The sequence below is a fragment of the Eutrigla gurnardus genome (genome assembly GCF_963514095.1).
Source record: "Eutrigla gurnardus genome assembly, chromosome: 13".
Taxonomy (NCBI): domain Eukaryota; kingdom Metazoa; phylum Chordata; class Actinopteri; order Perciformes; family Triglidae; genus Eutrigla; species Eutrigla gurnardus.
In genome coordinates, this window is record NC_139936.1 from 3,817,286 (window position 1) to 3,831,701 (window position 14,416).

Consider the following 14,416-nt stretch of genomic DNA (forward strand, 5'->3'; position numbering starts at 1 on the left):
CCCCCCCCCCTTCCTTGTTACATTGCGTGACCTGAACACAACATGCATTCCACAAAAATCAGGTCCTCAAATTCCTAAACAGTCCCTGCAGAGCGTTTGGTAAACATATTCCCGGCTCTTCCTCCTGAAACCCCCCCTCCCTCCTCCCCCACGCATCATTATCCATTAGGATGTGTTCCTCAGAAAGCTTTTGTTAAAGTAGCAGCTGTTTTTTGTTTTTTTTTGCGGGGCACGGAGGGCAGAAAGCTGGAGTGCTGGCGGCAGCGTGGATCTCGGGTGGCCTCGGCTCGGGATGCCAACTTAATTTGTGGCTGAAGGGCTGAAACAAAAGCCAATCACCCTTCCACTCTTGCTTTTCCAACGCTGCCAGAGGGGGAGAGATACAATCAGGGGGGCCCCCGCTAGCAACTATTTACCCTCCCTGTCAATCAGAGGCGTGTGGCGTGCTCTCCCAGCTGGAGGCCGCCGCTGGCAGGTGGCTCGGCAACATCTCCCGGAAAACATGCCTTAAAAGCCACGATTATTTCCCTGATTTCCTTCCTGTCTCATCCACACGCCGAACCTGGCAACGCCCTCCATCCCTCATCCACCATCGTCTCCATCTCCATCTTCTCCGTCTCCATAATACATATAGAATTATATTATAAATGCATGTTATCGGCGGAGATCTGCTGCATCGTCCTGGGACATTTTTTGACTTAAGAAAACTAATTAGGTGATTCTGGTTTAGATCCCCTTGCTTTACACACACACACACACACACACACACACACACACACACACACACATAAGGGACACAGTCCCCCCAGGAGGCAGATGTGTCTTACATGGGACATGGAAAGGAATGTTGCAGGGATTTGGTTTCCATCATGCTGCACTAAGGGAGCTTACCATCCTCATGGTCCTAAATCTCTGTCTCAGTGGGAGGTAGTGTGTGTGTGTGTGTGTGTGTGAGTGTGTGTGTGTGTGTGTGTGTGTGTGTGTGTGCACATGTGTGTGTTAGTGTGTGCATATGTGCATAATGTGTGTTTATGGATGTGATAATACAGCCCAGTGGTGAGATCCTCTTTTTTTAGTCTTTATCAGTGGGACCAGTTCTGTCTTCCCGGGGTTTAGGCTAAAGAACCCAGCGGTGCTGAAAGCGTGTGTGTGTGTGTGTGTGTGTGTGTGTGTGTGTGTGTGTGTGTGTGTGTGTGTGTGTGTGTGTGTGTGGTTGTCTGGTGCAGCTGGGCTGAGTCCCGGGTCTATGGAGCGGTGAGGTGCGGCGGTGCTTCAAAAGGACTGGCGGCCCCCTGTCTTTTGATCCCGGCGAGTGCCGGTGCTGATGCTGAGTTCTGCAGGCTTCCCCGGCCTCACCGGGCTTTAATTACATTTGGGGAATAAAAGCACGGAGGGAGGGAGGGATTTAAAGGGTGTGTGTGTCGGTCTGGAGGTAGAACGAGGTCCTCTCTCTCTGCTGCATGTCAGTACACTGTCTGTGTTTGTAGGTGCTGATGTGGGCTGTACATTACATTTGGTATATGTTGATCCATCAACATGGCCTTCTTTGGATTCATTCAGCATGCAGAACATAATGGTGGACTAGACAAGTCTGGCCACTCAATACAGCATCGTGTTGGCCAACATGCCGATTGACTAACACAGAGCGAAGGTTTCCTGTTACCAGACAGATGCAAGTCCAATATTCACTCTCATGGTCCTAACCAACTCCTGAGAGAAATTCTTGGCTCTTTAGCTGCTAGAAGTTCCAGTTTCTTCACCGTCTTTATTCGTCCTCGGCAGCTTTATTTGAGCTTTTTTCATCTAGGACATCTTCCTGCTGCTGGACTCACAAGGAGACCAGAATTTGTGGGTCAAGAAACAAATATGTGAGGCTGCAGAGCTGGATGAACATGAAACCCATCGGTCAGAGCAGCTTTAAGTATCCGTGCCGCTGCAGATCTTTGCCTCCTCTCCTCTCTCAAGGCGGTCTACTCCGGGTGTCTCTTAACAGTCAAACTGTTCATTTATCCGGTTCACTCTCAGGAGCGCTCCTCGACACGTAATTAAAGGCGAAGCCACAGAGACATTTGAGCCGTCTGGCTTGTGGCAGTAACCGGTTTATTATGTTAACCAGGAACCAGGAAGGCAGCATTTCCTCCGTTTCACCGCCGTCGACTTAATACTGACACACACACACACACACACGCTGCCTGCATGAAGAAAATAACTGATTCGGTGGCAAAATAACAGAAGATTCGGCCAATCAACACTCTTTCTCCTTTCAACGTGGATCTACTTTTTTATTCGCGTGTCACAAAAGAAAAACCGACTTAAAAACAAGCAGCACAGCGTCTCCTTCCTCGAGGAGAGCACCTCGCGCTGCTGAGGGTCTGGACGCTGGCTTGTCACCCTTCATTTCTGTCATTGTGTCAGCCGGCTGCAGGCTGCAGCTCCTGCCGGCTCGTATTGATCCGGGAGGCCTCAGACCTGAACCTGTGTTCTCTTATCTCTGCTTCTCCTCCGCCACTTAAGAAATGGGATTTTTTTTCGTGTATCGCTGCAAAAAAAAAAAAAGCATCGGACTATGTGTAGTCCTGTTTGTCAGGTCTGATTTGTGCAGTAGACGGGGAGGGGGGGCAGCCACCCATCTCGGGGCCCTCTCTGAAACGCCCTTGAATTCCCCCGTCCTTGGGTTGCCTGCCTGGCTTCCTGCTCTCACATGCGAGCGGGGGCCTGCGAGCGATGCTATATTTGGCGGCGTGTTCTCAGACCTGAGCAGGAAGCCATAAGAGCAGCTAATTAGCTCATAACGGACGGACGACACATACACACTGTTGGAATATTTAGTTTTTCAGACACTCACGTTGGACCAGGTGCAATGATCCCAATTAACCAGGTGAAAATGAATTCATGCATCACATTCGTTTGGCGTTATAAAAGACGAGACATTTGCAAATTATTCCAACTTTATGTGCGACCCTGTATAATTTTTTTTTTTTTTTTGCTGTGACTCAAAAGATTTCTGCTGACCAACAGGTGGCGTGATTCAGATCCAGTCCATTGTGATCTGTAACGGCTCGTTAAAGCTCGTTAGTGTGTAAAGAAGGCGCTCGAGGCCTTCTCGAAGCGGCAAACCTTCGATGTTTACCTCCAACTCCCTCCTGGAATGACTTTCAAACACCACTGTGATTCTCTCCCCCCCCTCCCCTCCTCCTTCTTTTCTGTCGCCAACGCAAAAAGGCCCTCCAAAGAATTGATTCCCGGCGCCAGCAGGCATCACACGGCTTCGCCCGCGGAGGTTTTGACTTCGGCGTTGCAGAAATAAACAGCATCCCCGCGCAGCCCTTCAAGGCTCCGCTCTGATTTAGAGTACATTAAGATTCATTCACAGCGCCCCGCTTTCCCCCCTCGGTGTGTGAGTGTGTGTGTGTGTGTGTGTGTGTGTGTGTGTGTGTGTGTGTGTGTGTGTGTGTGTGAGTGAGTGTGTGTGTGTGTGTGTGTGTGTGCGTGCCACCTCTTCAATTTCCTCCCTCAGCCAGACTTTAAAATTCATGTGTCTTTGTATGAGAAGGCAGGAGGGCTGTTTGTGCATTTGAACAATGCTGACATCCTCTCACAAGGGGGGGGGGGGGGGTGGAGCCTCCCCCCCTCCCCTCTCTTCTTCTCACTTAACATTTGGTCATTTCTGTAAACCTTGTTTTGTCTAGCGTATTGTCGGAGCGAGGGGAGCTTGAAATATCAAACCCCCACACCACTTGAAGGGAACAGTCAAATTTTCCACCAACACCAATGGAGGCTGTCAGATCCAATTTTCCTCGGTGCCTCTCTTGTGTTTCTTCCTCTTGGCTGCCACCAATATGGCCTCAGACTGAAACACACATGCGTAGATGTCCTCGTGTAAAGGCACTACACACACACACACACACACACACACACACACACACACACACACACACACACAGAAGCCACAGAGCTCTGGGATACATTTGCTATATTTGTGTATTACTTTGTGTGTCTGTGTAAGGATGTGTGAGAGAATGTATACTGGGTCTCTGGAGTGACCACAAATGATCCAACCATTTGCCTGGCACCACTGCACAGACTACCCACAGCTCTCACACACACACACACACACACACACACACACACACACACACACACACACACACACAGCTTTTTCACTAGCATAAGCGTTTGCCTGCCCTGCATCTTGTCTGCATCTTCAGCTCACTTCATGAAACGCTGTCCGGGTGTCAGCGTGTTTATGTGTTTGCGTTCTCGACGGTCCGGCATGTGCGGACGTGTGAATGTGTGTGTGTGTGACCGTCGGAGCAGCAGACAGGCTGACAGACAGACAGCGTCACGAGTACCCGCCTTTACCCGCCGTTTGACCTTTTTAGTGACAATCAATTCTTTGTGAACATGTCGTGTTGAAGGCTAAAGGAATTATCCGGCTTCGGGCTCTCTGGCGTCGTTTATCTGCAGCCTGCATGTCACACGGGTCACGGCGAAAACAAGTTGGCCCGCTGTTAATAGATCTGATTAGCTCCCGTCATTGATTAGAGAAATCGGCTAACAGGCGGGTAACTTATAATATCTCTCCTTTTTGGACTTGTTTGCAATGATTTTGATGAATATCATATGAAAACCTAGAGAGAAACCGCTCTATTTGGCTCCGGTGGGGGGAGTTGAATTCAACTTAGGTCGGCTTATCCGCCACAGTGGGTCGCTGAGTCCTTTGTGTGTGTGTGTGTGTGTGTGTGTGTGTGTGTGTGTAACAGAGCAATCAGGCACAGCTGTACCTGCCCACACTTGGCAGACTGCAGCGTTTGTCGAGTTAAAAAGCAGAAGGTTTTGATATGGCAGAGAGGCAGTCGTTTGGCTGATCTAATGGAGGCTCCCATAGGATCCACGTCTATATATCTGTGTGCAAACACCGAGCAGGGAGGGGGGGGGGGGTGGGGGGCGGTATAAAGAGTTGAGTATACAGCTGAATATTTGATCACATCCCTCCCCCCTCCCCCCGCCGCCTGCTACATCACAGGCATGTCTCATGTAGGCACTCATGCACATACATGTTCCTTTGCCTCTCTAGTAAAGCACCTTTCAAGCCTCTTTGAGCTTCCTCTCCGACTGGTCTGTTCCCTCTCTGACTTTATTACAGTTGAGATGTTTCCTTTTTTGTCAAAACGCGTCTCTGCAGGTGAATTCAGATCTAAAGACATCCTCGCCCTGGGGATGTTTCCAGCATTCTCTTCTCTCATCCTTCAAACACCATCTCTCTCTCTCGTAGCCTTTTATCTGCCCCCCCTCCTCCCAGTGTGCTCTCTCTACTCCCCCCCCACCTCCACCACCACCACTATCACCACTCCCCCCCCTCCAGTATGTGGTTCTGTTCCCTGGCAGCCAGTTCCTGTTGCAGCCTGAGCCCAGCTCGTTAAGGGAAACACTGGTGCATGGTCCTCCTCACCTTCCCTCCACACTGCCTTTTAATTAGACAGCTGTTTGTATGTGTGTGTGTGTGTGTGTGTGTGTGTGTGTGTGTGTGTGTGTGTGTGTGTGTGTGTGTGTGTGTGTGTGCGTGCGTGTGTGTGTGTGTGTGCGTGTGCGTGTGGTGTTTCTATGTAGGGCTCGACTGTTTTTTAGTCACACGAGTCATCCCAAGTGATTGTTGTCACAGCAGCTTGCTTGTTTATAAGCTTGCATGTAGATTTTGGTCACATGAATACTTAATTTGCACAGCTGATCGCCTAATTGATTGATCGTTTTTGGGTCAATTATCAAGCAAACTTCGAGGAACGTTTGATGGTTCCAGCTTCTCAATAAGGAAGACGTGCTCTGACCTATTATTGACGATTAATTGATCATTTTAACGTGAATGCATGTGTGTTTGTGTAACCATGGTAACCCAGGTGCATGTCATGTTTTGTTTTTTGTTTTTCGAGGCTAATTGACAGACGGGCTTGTTGCCACCTCTGCTGTAATGGAATCAAACCTCTGGTCTACAGAGGGAGCCACTCCTCTCCCGTGTATAATCCCATTAGCAGCACTTTCCTGTAGTAGCGGCGGCCTCGGCCTCCTGCAGGACACGCTGTTTGGACCGGGGGGGCAAACTCTTAAACACCTCCCAGCCCCCACCTGAAGGGATGAGCATGAGACAGAAGGAAGAAGGCACCGCTGTTTCTTCCCTTCTCACCCTTAATTAGTCATATCAGATATAAAGAGGTATTTTGAGCTTCATTTGTATACTAACAAGTCTTTAATCAACTTGCATTTCACAAAGTTGCATCATCGTGATGTCTGTTCAGGTAGAGAAAACCACGTAAGTGGGGGAAAAATGTGCCTGTAATGAAATCTAACAGCAACAGGCGAGCCTTTCTTCGTGAAAGCGTTTGACGTCAGAGCGGCGGACGCTGGCTTTGTTCGCCTATTTCGGTCCGCTCACACGGAGATTCCACAAACACGTTTATGAGCTCCTCGGAGGCCCGCTAGGCTCCCATCCAACTATTTACATCTCCATGACAACCCCGCCGGTCCCGGGAGCTCCGGTGGTCTCTGACGATGACAGCCTCGGTGTGTTTGGAGTACAGCTCAGAGGTCCAAAAGTAAAAAAAAAAAAAAAAAACGGGGGGATGGATTTTCAAAAAGGCGTTTTTTCTGCTGATCCAGAGCACGGCATATAAAACACACCAGGGGCTTTCGGGAGTAACAGATCTTGCACCAGAGCCCAGCCATCAAGAGCAGGCCGCATGACATAAGGGGCTAATTATGCTAAGTACAATACATTACCTCTAGCATGTGCTATGAAAGCAGCCATTCCTCTAACGTGCTGCCGAGTATAAACATACTTAGTGGAGGAGCAGCGGCAAGGACTCGTACGCCAACGTCCTTGTCGGGAGGGAGAAATGAAATGGTGTAATGTCGTCGGAGCCTTTCTGATTAACATGTCATCTTCCTGCTTCCTAGTTTACCTTTCATTAGGGGACCCTTGGCGCCAAATGTGTTTGCTGATAAGAGCCAGCGGTTTATCAACAGTTTATAAAGCACGGCGCTGGGATTAATCAAATCAGATCACATCCGGAGAAGGGCTGGACTCTGTAAACACAATCAGATCTGACACTCTGACCGATAGAGAGAGAGACAGAGAGAGAGAGGAGGGGTGAGAATGGAGTAATTTTTGCAGAAATTATGTATTCCGGCCAATTATTTCTTTCCCAGACCAAAAGTTTTCTCCTTCTTTTTGCGATACTGGTGAGGAGTCAGAATGAGTCGGTGGTGGGAGAGGCCTGCAGTCAGGATGGAGAGAGAGAGAGAGAGGGTCCCAGTGTCTCTCTGTCCCTGAGCCAAACACAGTGCATCCTCTGTGACTGGCGAGGCTGGCTGCTCATTATCTCGCCTTCCATCTGAGGAGAAAATGCAGCATTGCAGTCTCACTTTAGAGGGACACTGATCACAAGAGCAACTCATCTCAACTGGAGAAAGATTGCCTTCCCTCCTCTCCCCCCCTCCCCCCTTCTCTCTCCCCCCCTCCCACTACACTCAGTTGAAGACAGACAGAGATGAGGAATCCTCTCTCTGTTTTTCAGGCTCAGAAAAGTGGAAGTTTGACTCGGAGAGATGGAGCGAAGCTTCAAAAGGCACATGTAATTGAGCAGCCCTAGATAGGCTATCTGGGAACATGAAACAGCAACAGTTGTGACGGAGGGTAATTGCCTCCCTGGGCCTGTATAATGCTTTGTCGAGTCTTTAAACTTGAGCAAACTGCTGGAAGTCCTTATGTCAGCAGGTAATTGGTTCCAGGCATCGGCAGCTATGTGCAATGAAGGAGAGATAGGTAGGTTGGGGTGTGTGTGTGTGTGTGTGTGTGTGTGTGCGATGATTCAAAGAAAATCCTCTTTTAGGAGGCTTTTTGTTGTGTTTTTTTTTTCCTTTACTTTTCATTTATTCATAGTTTCATGATGGCGCAAGAGCAAAGTGAAAATATCTGCAGAAACATTTTCTTCAAATCACATCTTGATATACATGAGGGACAATATCTATGTAAATTTCACACTTTGCGCCTCCTCAAAAGAGCACAATAGGAGTATCTATGGCCAGTTTTGCATCCCGTGGCGATAAAAACCTGCTTTTATAAACATCTCGTATCTGAAACTACGTGGTCGACTTTAAACTGTCCAATTATCTGCCTCTAAACGCCCCCTGAAGATGACCCGGGTCACCTCTGTTGCTGAGGCTCCAGGATGGGCATCGGCATGGCCTTCGCTGTCAGGGTGTCCGTCCTCTCTCCGCTGGCCTGCATCCAACCCCCCCTCCTTGGCTGCAGGATGCAGAGTGGGACCTCAGGAAGGAGATGCTTTATTAGCTGGGCCCTGCATGATTAATTGAACATCTGGTCACACAAAGACAGCTGACCCCAATTCCCAGCTGTTTACCCTCTGTATAAACAGTTAATAAGCCGGCGGTGGATGTGCCACATGGAGGGGTCACGAGATACCGCTCGCTTTACTCCCCTTTTAGAGTTGTGGCTGCTTGCATTTCCACAGGTGGAAACAGAAGAAGAGAATCTGCAGAATATTATTCTGTGTTTTTAGCCGGCGAGGTCTTTGCCAGGAGTCAGTCAGCCAGCCGGTCGGTGGGCCGAGGGTCGGTGGGTCGACCCCCCCACGGCTCTGCAGCGAAGCTAAAACCTCCGCTCCTCTCCCTCCTGATTAGCGGGGTCTTTGTTCCGGTGGCGGCGGCACGCCGTGAAGCGTGATTGCAGCGGGCAAACTGACGGCTTTAAAACAAGCCTGCCGCTGTGCTGATCTGCATCCCACTTTACCCCCCCAAGACCAAATCAAATCAAGCTCCTTTTTTTTTTTGCTTGTTGTTTTGGTCTCTTAGCACTAAAGCCCCCATGTGAGATTTGGGGAATTTAGATTTTCTTTCCATTTGATGTACAGCTCTTCTGGCTGAAGGGACGTTTCACTGTGATGCATAAAAAAATGTCTCACGGTTGATGGGATGTGGGTATAATTAATGGGCCTGTTTGACTGTTTTTGTTTTTTAAATGGCCTACACTTGATGACATTGCTGTTTTCTCTCTGTTTTATTCTCCGCAGGCGGCTTCGATGGCGCTGAGCAGCCTGGGTCACGTCTACACGGCCATCGGCGACTACCCCAACGCCCTCGCCAGCCACAAGCAGTGCGTCCTGCTGGCCAAGCAGTCCAAGGACCAGCTGTCGGAGGCCCGCGAGTTGGGCAACATGGGCGCCGTCTACATCGCCATGGGGGACTTCGAAAACGCCGTCCAGTGCCACGAGCAGCACCTGGGCATCGCCAAGGTGCTGGAGAACAAGCGGGAGGAGGCCCGGGCGTACAGCAACCTGGGCAGCGCCTACCACTACCACCGCAACTTCGACAAGGCCATGTCCTACCACACCCACGTGCTGGAGCTGGCCCAGGAGCTGGAGGAGAAGTCCATCGAGATGAGGGCCTACGCCGGGCTGGGTCACGCCGCCCGCTGCATGCAGGACTTGGAGAGGGCCAAGCAGTACCACGAACAGCAGCTGTCCATCGCCGAGGGTCTGAAGGACCGAGCCGCAGAGGGGAGGGCCTCCTCCAATCTGGGTACGTGTGCAAAAAAACAGAGTTTGCAAATGATGTGCAAGGAAGTCCAGTTTGAGTTATGCATCCAGGAGGATTTACGATGTTATATAATAGGACTTTACAACTTCTTTATTACAGCAACAATAATTCTATCCTCTTGTGACAATGAATGTCAATGTCCGTGCTACAGACTGATCTACCAGGCCTTTGTACTCGGCAGCATTGATCGGCCGCTGCTAGAACTTGCTGGTCTCTTTGGGTTCAACTTTTTTTTTTGTTTTTGCAGCCTTTTTTTTCTTCTCCGAAACCTTCTATTGTTGCTCCGAGCACGACCTCATCAGTTCAATAGTTCACCTTCGTCAACAGTTGTCCATTCTAATGTAGTATTGATCACCGGAGTGACTCTCCCGGTGTTAGACTTCTCCTTAGAATTGATTAGTGGGATCCCCAAAAATACTGCAGTCCCATCCCTACTCTGATCCGGCTCCTGTACCGGTTTTATGTTGTCCTTCTAGAGTCCTCCGAGACCCTTTTGGAGGTGAAGATTAAGAATCCAGCAGCACGTGATACATCTATATAGCTCTTCCTCAGAGAAAAGGAAGCACCTGGTAGTTGGATAGTAAGATATGTGTCATGGGGATCTATAAAGTTATTTTCGCTACGTTTGACCCCGACTCAGGAGAGGGATGGAAAGAAAGGAGTTGTTGTTATTGTTTTCCAGGATACAGTAGGAAAGCTTCCATTTCCTGCTGGTGTTTTCACTGAGCTGCTGGCTGCTGTTTGTCTTCCTTCTGAGTGTTTGCTCACTCTTCCTTTCAACAAGCGTTTTTTGTTACTTTTTAGGCAGTGGACAGTTACAGTATCATCACTATTTCATGTAAAGTTGTTGTTTTATTACCGTATTCAACGGGTGAACTATGTTCGATAATATAATAATAACAACATGTAATAAACCCCATAATAAATATGCACAATCCTTCATATTAGCTGCTCTGCCCTTCACACTGAGTTGAATTTATTCACGTCTTAATTGGAAAAGTGGTGGCAAGGCGGGAGGGAAATTAAATATATATACTTTTCATTGAAAGTTGAAATGTAATAATTGTCCCCTTACAATCCGATGTGTTCCAGCCGAGTCCTGCTAGAATGGCATTATTAGCACAGTAACCTTGGTGAGTCTGCCAGTAGAATAATGAAGGGAACCTTGGTGATAAAAGCTCGTCTAGCGGTTTTTTCTCCCTTTTTTTTGATATTCAAAAAAGATAAATGGCACGGACGATTCTTTTCTGTATTTAGTCTGGCAGTTACGACGTACGGCGGGTGACTTACGATCGCCATCAAGACGATATTAAACCACTCTAATGGACAACTAAGAGGCTTAATAGTGCCGAGCAGATGAATTATTCTTTAACCTAACGTGTAAAAGTGTGCGGAGCGGAGAGCCGGGGTTAATCAGCCAAACATAAATTGAAAGCGTCCTTTGACCGGAATAATGGTCACACGTCCCGGAAGACACCAAAAAAAAATGGGGAGTGATCGCTGGTTGTTATAAATTTGTTTTTATGATCGTGTGAGCTTTTATTACGAGTGAGTGTGTGTGTGTGTGTGAATTGTCTTATTTAGTATTTGTGGAAACATGGCGGCTCTTCCAGTCCGCTCCAGAGGGATGATGGTGGAGCTGATGGCGGTGAAGCCTGTTGCCCACGGAGACGCTGAGCGAGGGTTAGCAGAAGTCAATATTTTAGAAGCAGGTTTCACTTTGTGATACAAGCACAGGAAAAACGCCCGGTAGCCACCTGAAAATCCGAAGAAAAGTTTCTTTTCAGTGTAGAACTTGAATGTCTGGACATATTTTAATGATCTAGACACCAACATGTATGTCTTTTATGTATTTATTATTATTTTTTTTTTTCATGGCTACCAAGCTTCGTGTCGTGAGAGGTGGGTAAAACAAATTTGCTATAGTATAATAGTTTATAAAGTGGCAAAAATGTGCTACTTTACTACGATGTTAACAACCGGCATCTATGCTAGCTAACTTCCCATGAGTGTACGCATTTATTTTTCTAATTAATCCATCACAACGTGTGACAACGCCTCGTTAAGGTCCTTAGGGTGAAGATGCTGTTGATGGTTATTGTTGGGTTTTATTTATATGAGGACAAATTGTCATCTTATGGGTGTTTATTGATCTGTGGCGGTTTGGGCTAAGATGCTAACAGTAGTTTTCACTTGTTGTCATAGCAACGGCAAACATCCTGTGTTAAGTGTGATGGTGTGAGGTGTTAGTGGCACAAAAACTGGCACAAATTTGCCACTTTTTTTCTCAGAATATTGCCCCCCTCTTTCGGCTCAGTTTTTTTTTGTGCCTACACTGGCCTGATACGCCGTCGTATTTTGGAAAAAGTAGGTCCAGGAGAAAATGTTGATGCTTGAAGATCGTTTGAGTAATCTGCCCGACTCACCATCACATGGATAAAGTACCTCTTCAGACCCTAACGAGCTTCCTGCCCATCTCAGTGCCGCCTCCTGATCTGTGGCTACTTCTTGTCTATTTTCTTTCCCCTCCTCTTCCTTCGTTTTTGCAGTTTTTGAAGCCTCCCTCTCTCCCACTTTCTCCCCCCCTCACCCCTCACTGATTGTAATCTGCAGCTGTCAAGCTCCCCGTAATTGAAACTGACTTGATGAATCGCTTAATTACCTTTAATAGCTGATTCAAGAGGAGCTGAATAATGAAGATAACAGAGAATGAAGGTGGTGAAGTATCGGTCTGTAATTGCCCCCAATGTTGTTGTTGTTGTTGTTGTTGTTGTCGTTGTTTGGTTGCAGCAGTGGAGTGGAGCGTTGTTACTCCGTCATCAACGCCCGCGAGTCTGCTCCGCACAAAGAGATACGGCGTTAAACTAACAGGATGTTGTGTTCAGACTTCCACGCTGGGAGAGGAATGATGGAGTGGAGATTAACGAGCGGCAGAGCGAGATAGAGGGAGATGTGAGGGAGAAGTTGCAGAAAGAACAAACTTTTTATTATGCCCTCTCAGCTTGTCGTTAGCGTAGCGGCGGCGGCGGCTGACATGGCTCTGAGGTAGAGATGGCCACGCTTTAATATCTACCCATGATGCCCAGCGGTACCAGCAGGCCCTGGCTCAGCACACTCTGACCTATAAAGGATATGAAAATGTTGCATTCCAGCCCCATTTATTATTCATTAATTGGCTAACTTACCCCCTAGTCAGCAATATTTAATATCCGAGCGAGGAACCGGCTTCCCATGTAAGCTCATGAAACAGAATCTCAATTCTATTCTTTCCCCTTGTATTCCACTTCAAAGAGACTCTCAATAAGTTGGTTTGATAGTGGGGTTTTTTTTTTGTTTTGTTTTAGCCCTCTCTCTCTCTCTCTCTCTCTCTCTCTCTCACGCCTCCTCGCTTCGACCACGTGTTCTCCAAGAAGTCACTTGAAAGTGTCGACTCCCATCAGCGAGAAGGGGCTGGAGGTAACGCTCCATATGAAGCCCCGCCCCCTCCTCCTTTCCTTTTATCCAGCGTCCCCGGGGGGGGGGCTTTCTGCTGACACTCACAAAAAAACAAAAGCAACATAAAGGAGGAAAACAACAGGAAGGAGAGTTCACAGCATCAGACAATGTGTTCAAATCTCATCAGTGATCTAAAAACTCACTTCTGACCTTAATTAGTTTCAGACTTCTTCTTCTTTTTTTAAATTCGGAACGCCTTCCACATTTACAGCTTTTTCCACTTACTTTAAGGGTCGTGTGAGAATCGAGCGGAGGAATGTACATTCCAGAAAATCAGTTCTGCAAATGTGCTTCATCTGATTACGAGGGTTTTCGTAACGATGTCACACCGGTAGAATCAACATGTTTAGCATTTTTAATGCTGTTTGTCTGCAGTTTAAATATAGTAACACCAAACCCTGTGTAAGTGAATGGGATTTAAATGGGCTGAATCATGAAATCACTCAGTGAGATATACATCCTGTCTCATGACGATCATCTGTAGTATCATCTTTACTGCAACAACAGTGTGGCGGGATGATGGTATCGTCTCCGAACTCATTTCCGACTGCCCACAGCAGAGAGGCGAGCCGCAGACAGGGACCAGACTTTGCCTGGGGGCACCGAGGCAGAGAGAGATTATTCCCGTTTTGTACCTAAGCCTTTTGGAAACAGCACTGATTGTAGATGTTTTATTAGTCTGGCCGGGGAACAGCGAGGGGAATTTGGCGAGGCTAATGGCCGGGGCCTCGGATGACGACAGGGGGAAAAAAGGAGCTTGTACGAGATCGGTGACATCTTCAGCTCTCTTTTAATGACGTAAACACTTTAAAGTAAATATTAGAAGGCCTGCAAAGGCAGAGAGGGATGATGGGATGCCGTTGTTATGATGTGTTCCTGTCTTTAGCCAGCTGATTCGGGCCCCTGAATGTCTGTCTGTTAGGAAAACCAGCAGACTCCCCCTTACATGGCCTCCTTCAATCTCACGACGGCGGACCCTGCCAGAAAGTGGACTAGAGGCACACCGTCTCCCAGTCCTTGTGCTTGGCTGGTCTGCGGACTAATTCGACTCACTGCGGAGCCATTAAGTGAAACAAAAGAGCCGTAGCCTTCTTCTGCATTAAGCAACCGTGGCCCCGGCGTCGAGCACATCTGCAGACTCAGCATGAAATGTGAGCCGTTCCTAAACAGAGAGGCGATTGTGAGGCAGTGCACAAAAATACATTTTAAAGACGCGGTTGGATGACGTGTGTGGACGGTGCGGTGATGAGGATCAGATCCGAGGCTGCAAAGAGGACCGCGTGCAGACCTCTGCAGGTTTCCGTTGACCACC

General features: G+C 48.1%; 1 protein-coding gene across 3 annotated transcripts in view; it reads left to right on the plus strand.

Annotated features, from left to right (window-relative positions):
• Positions 1–14,416, plus strand: part of LOC311022616 (tetratricopeptide repeat protein 28-like) — a 148,378-nt gene that overhangs the window by 105,969 nt on the left and 27,993 nt on the right. For all 3 annotated transcript variants that reach the window (XM_084023998.1, XM_084023999.1, XM_084024000.1), the window contains one exon: positions 9,084–9,591. In XM_084023998.1, the coding sequence (XP_083880124.1) occupies positions 9,084–9,591 (508 nt within the window). The remainder of the gene's footprint in view (positions 1–9,083; positions 9,592–14,416) is intronic.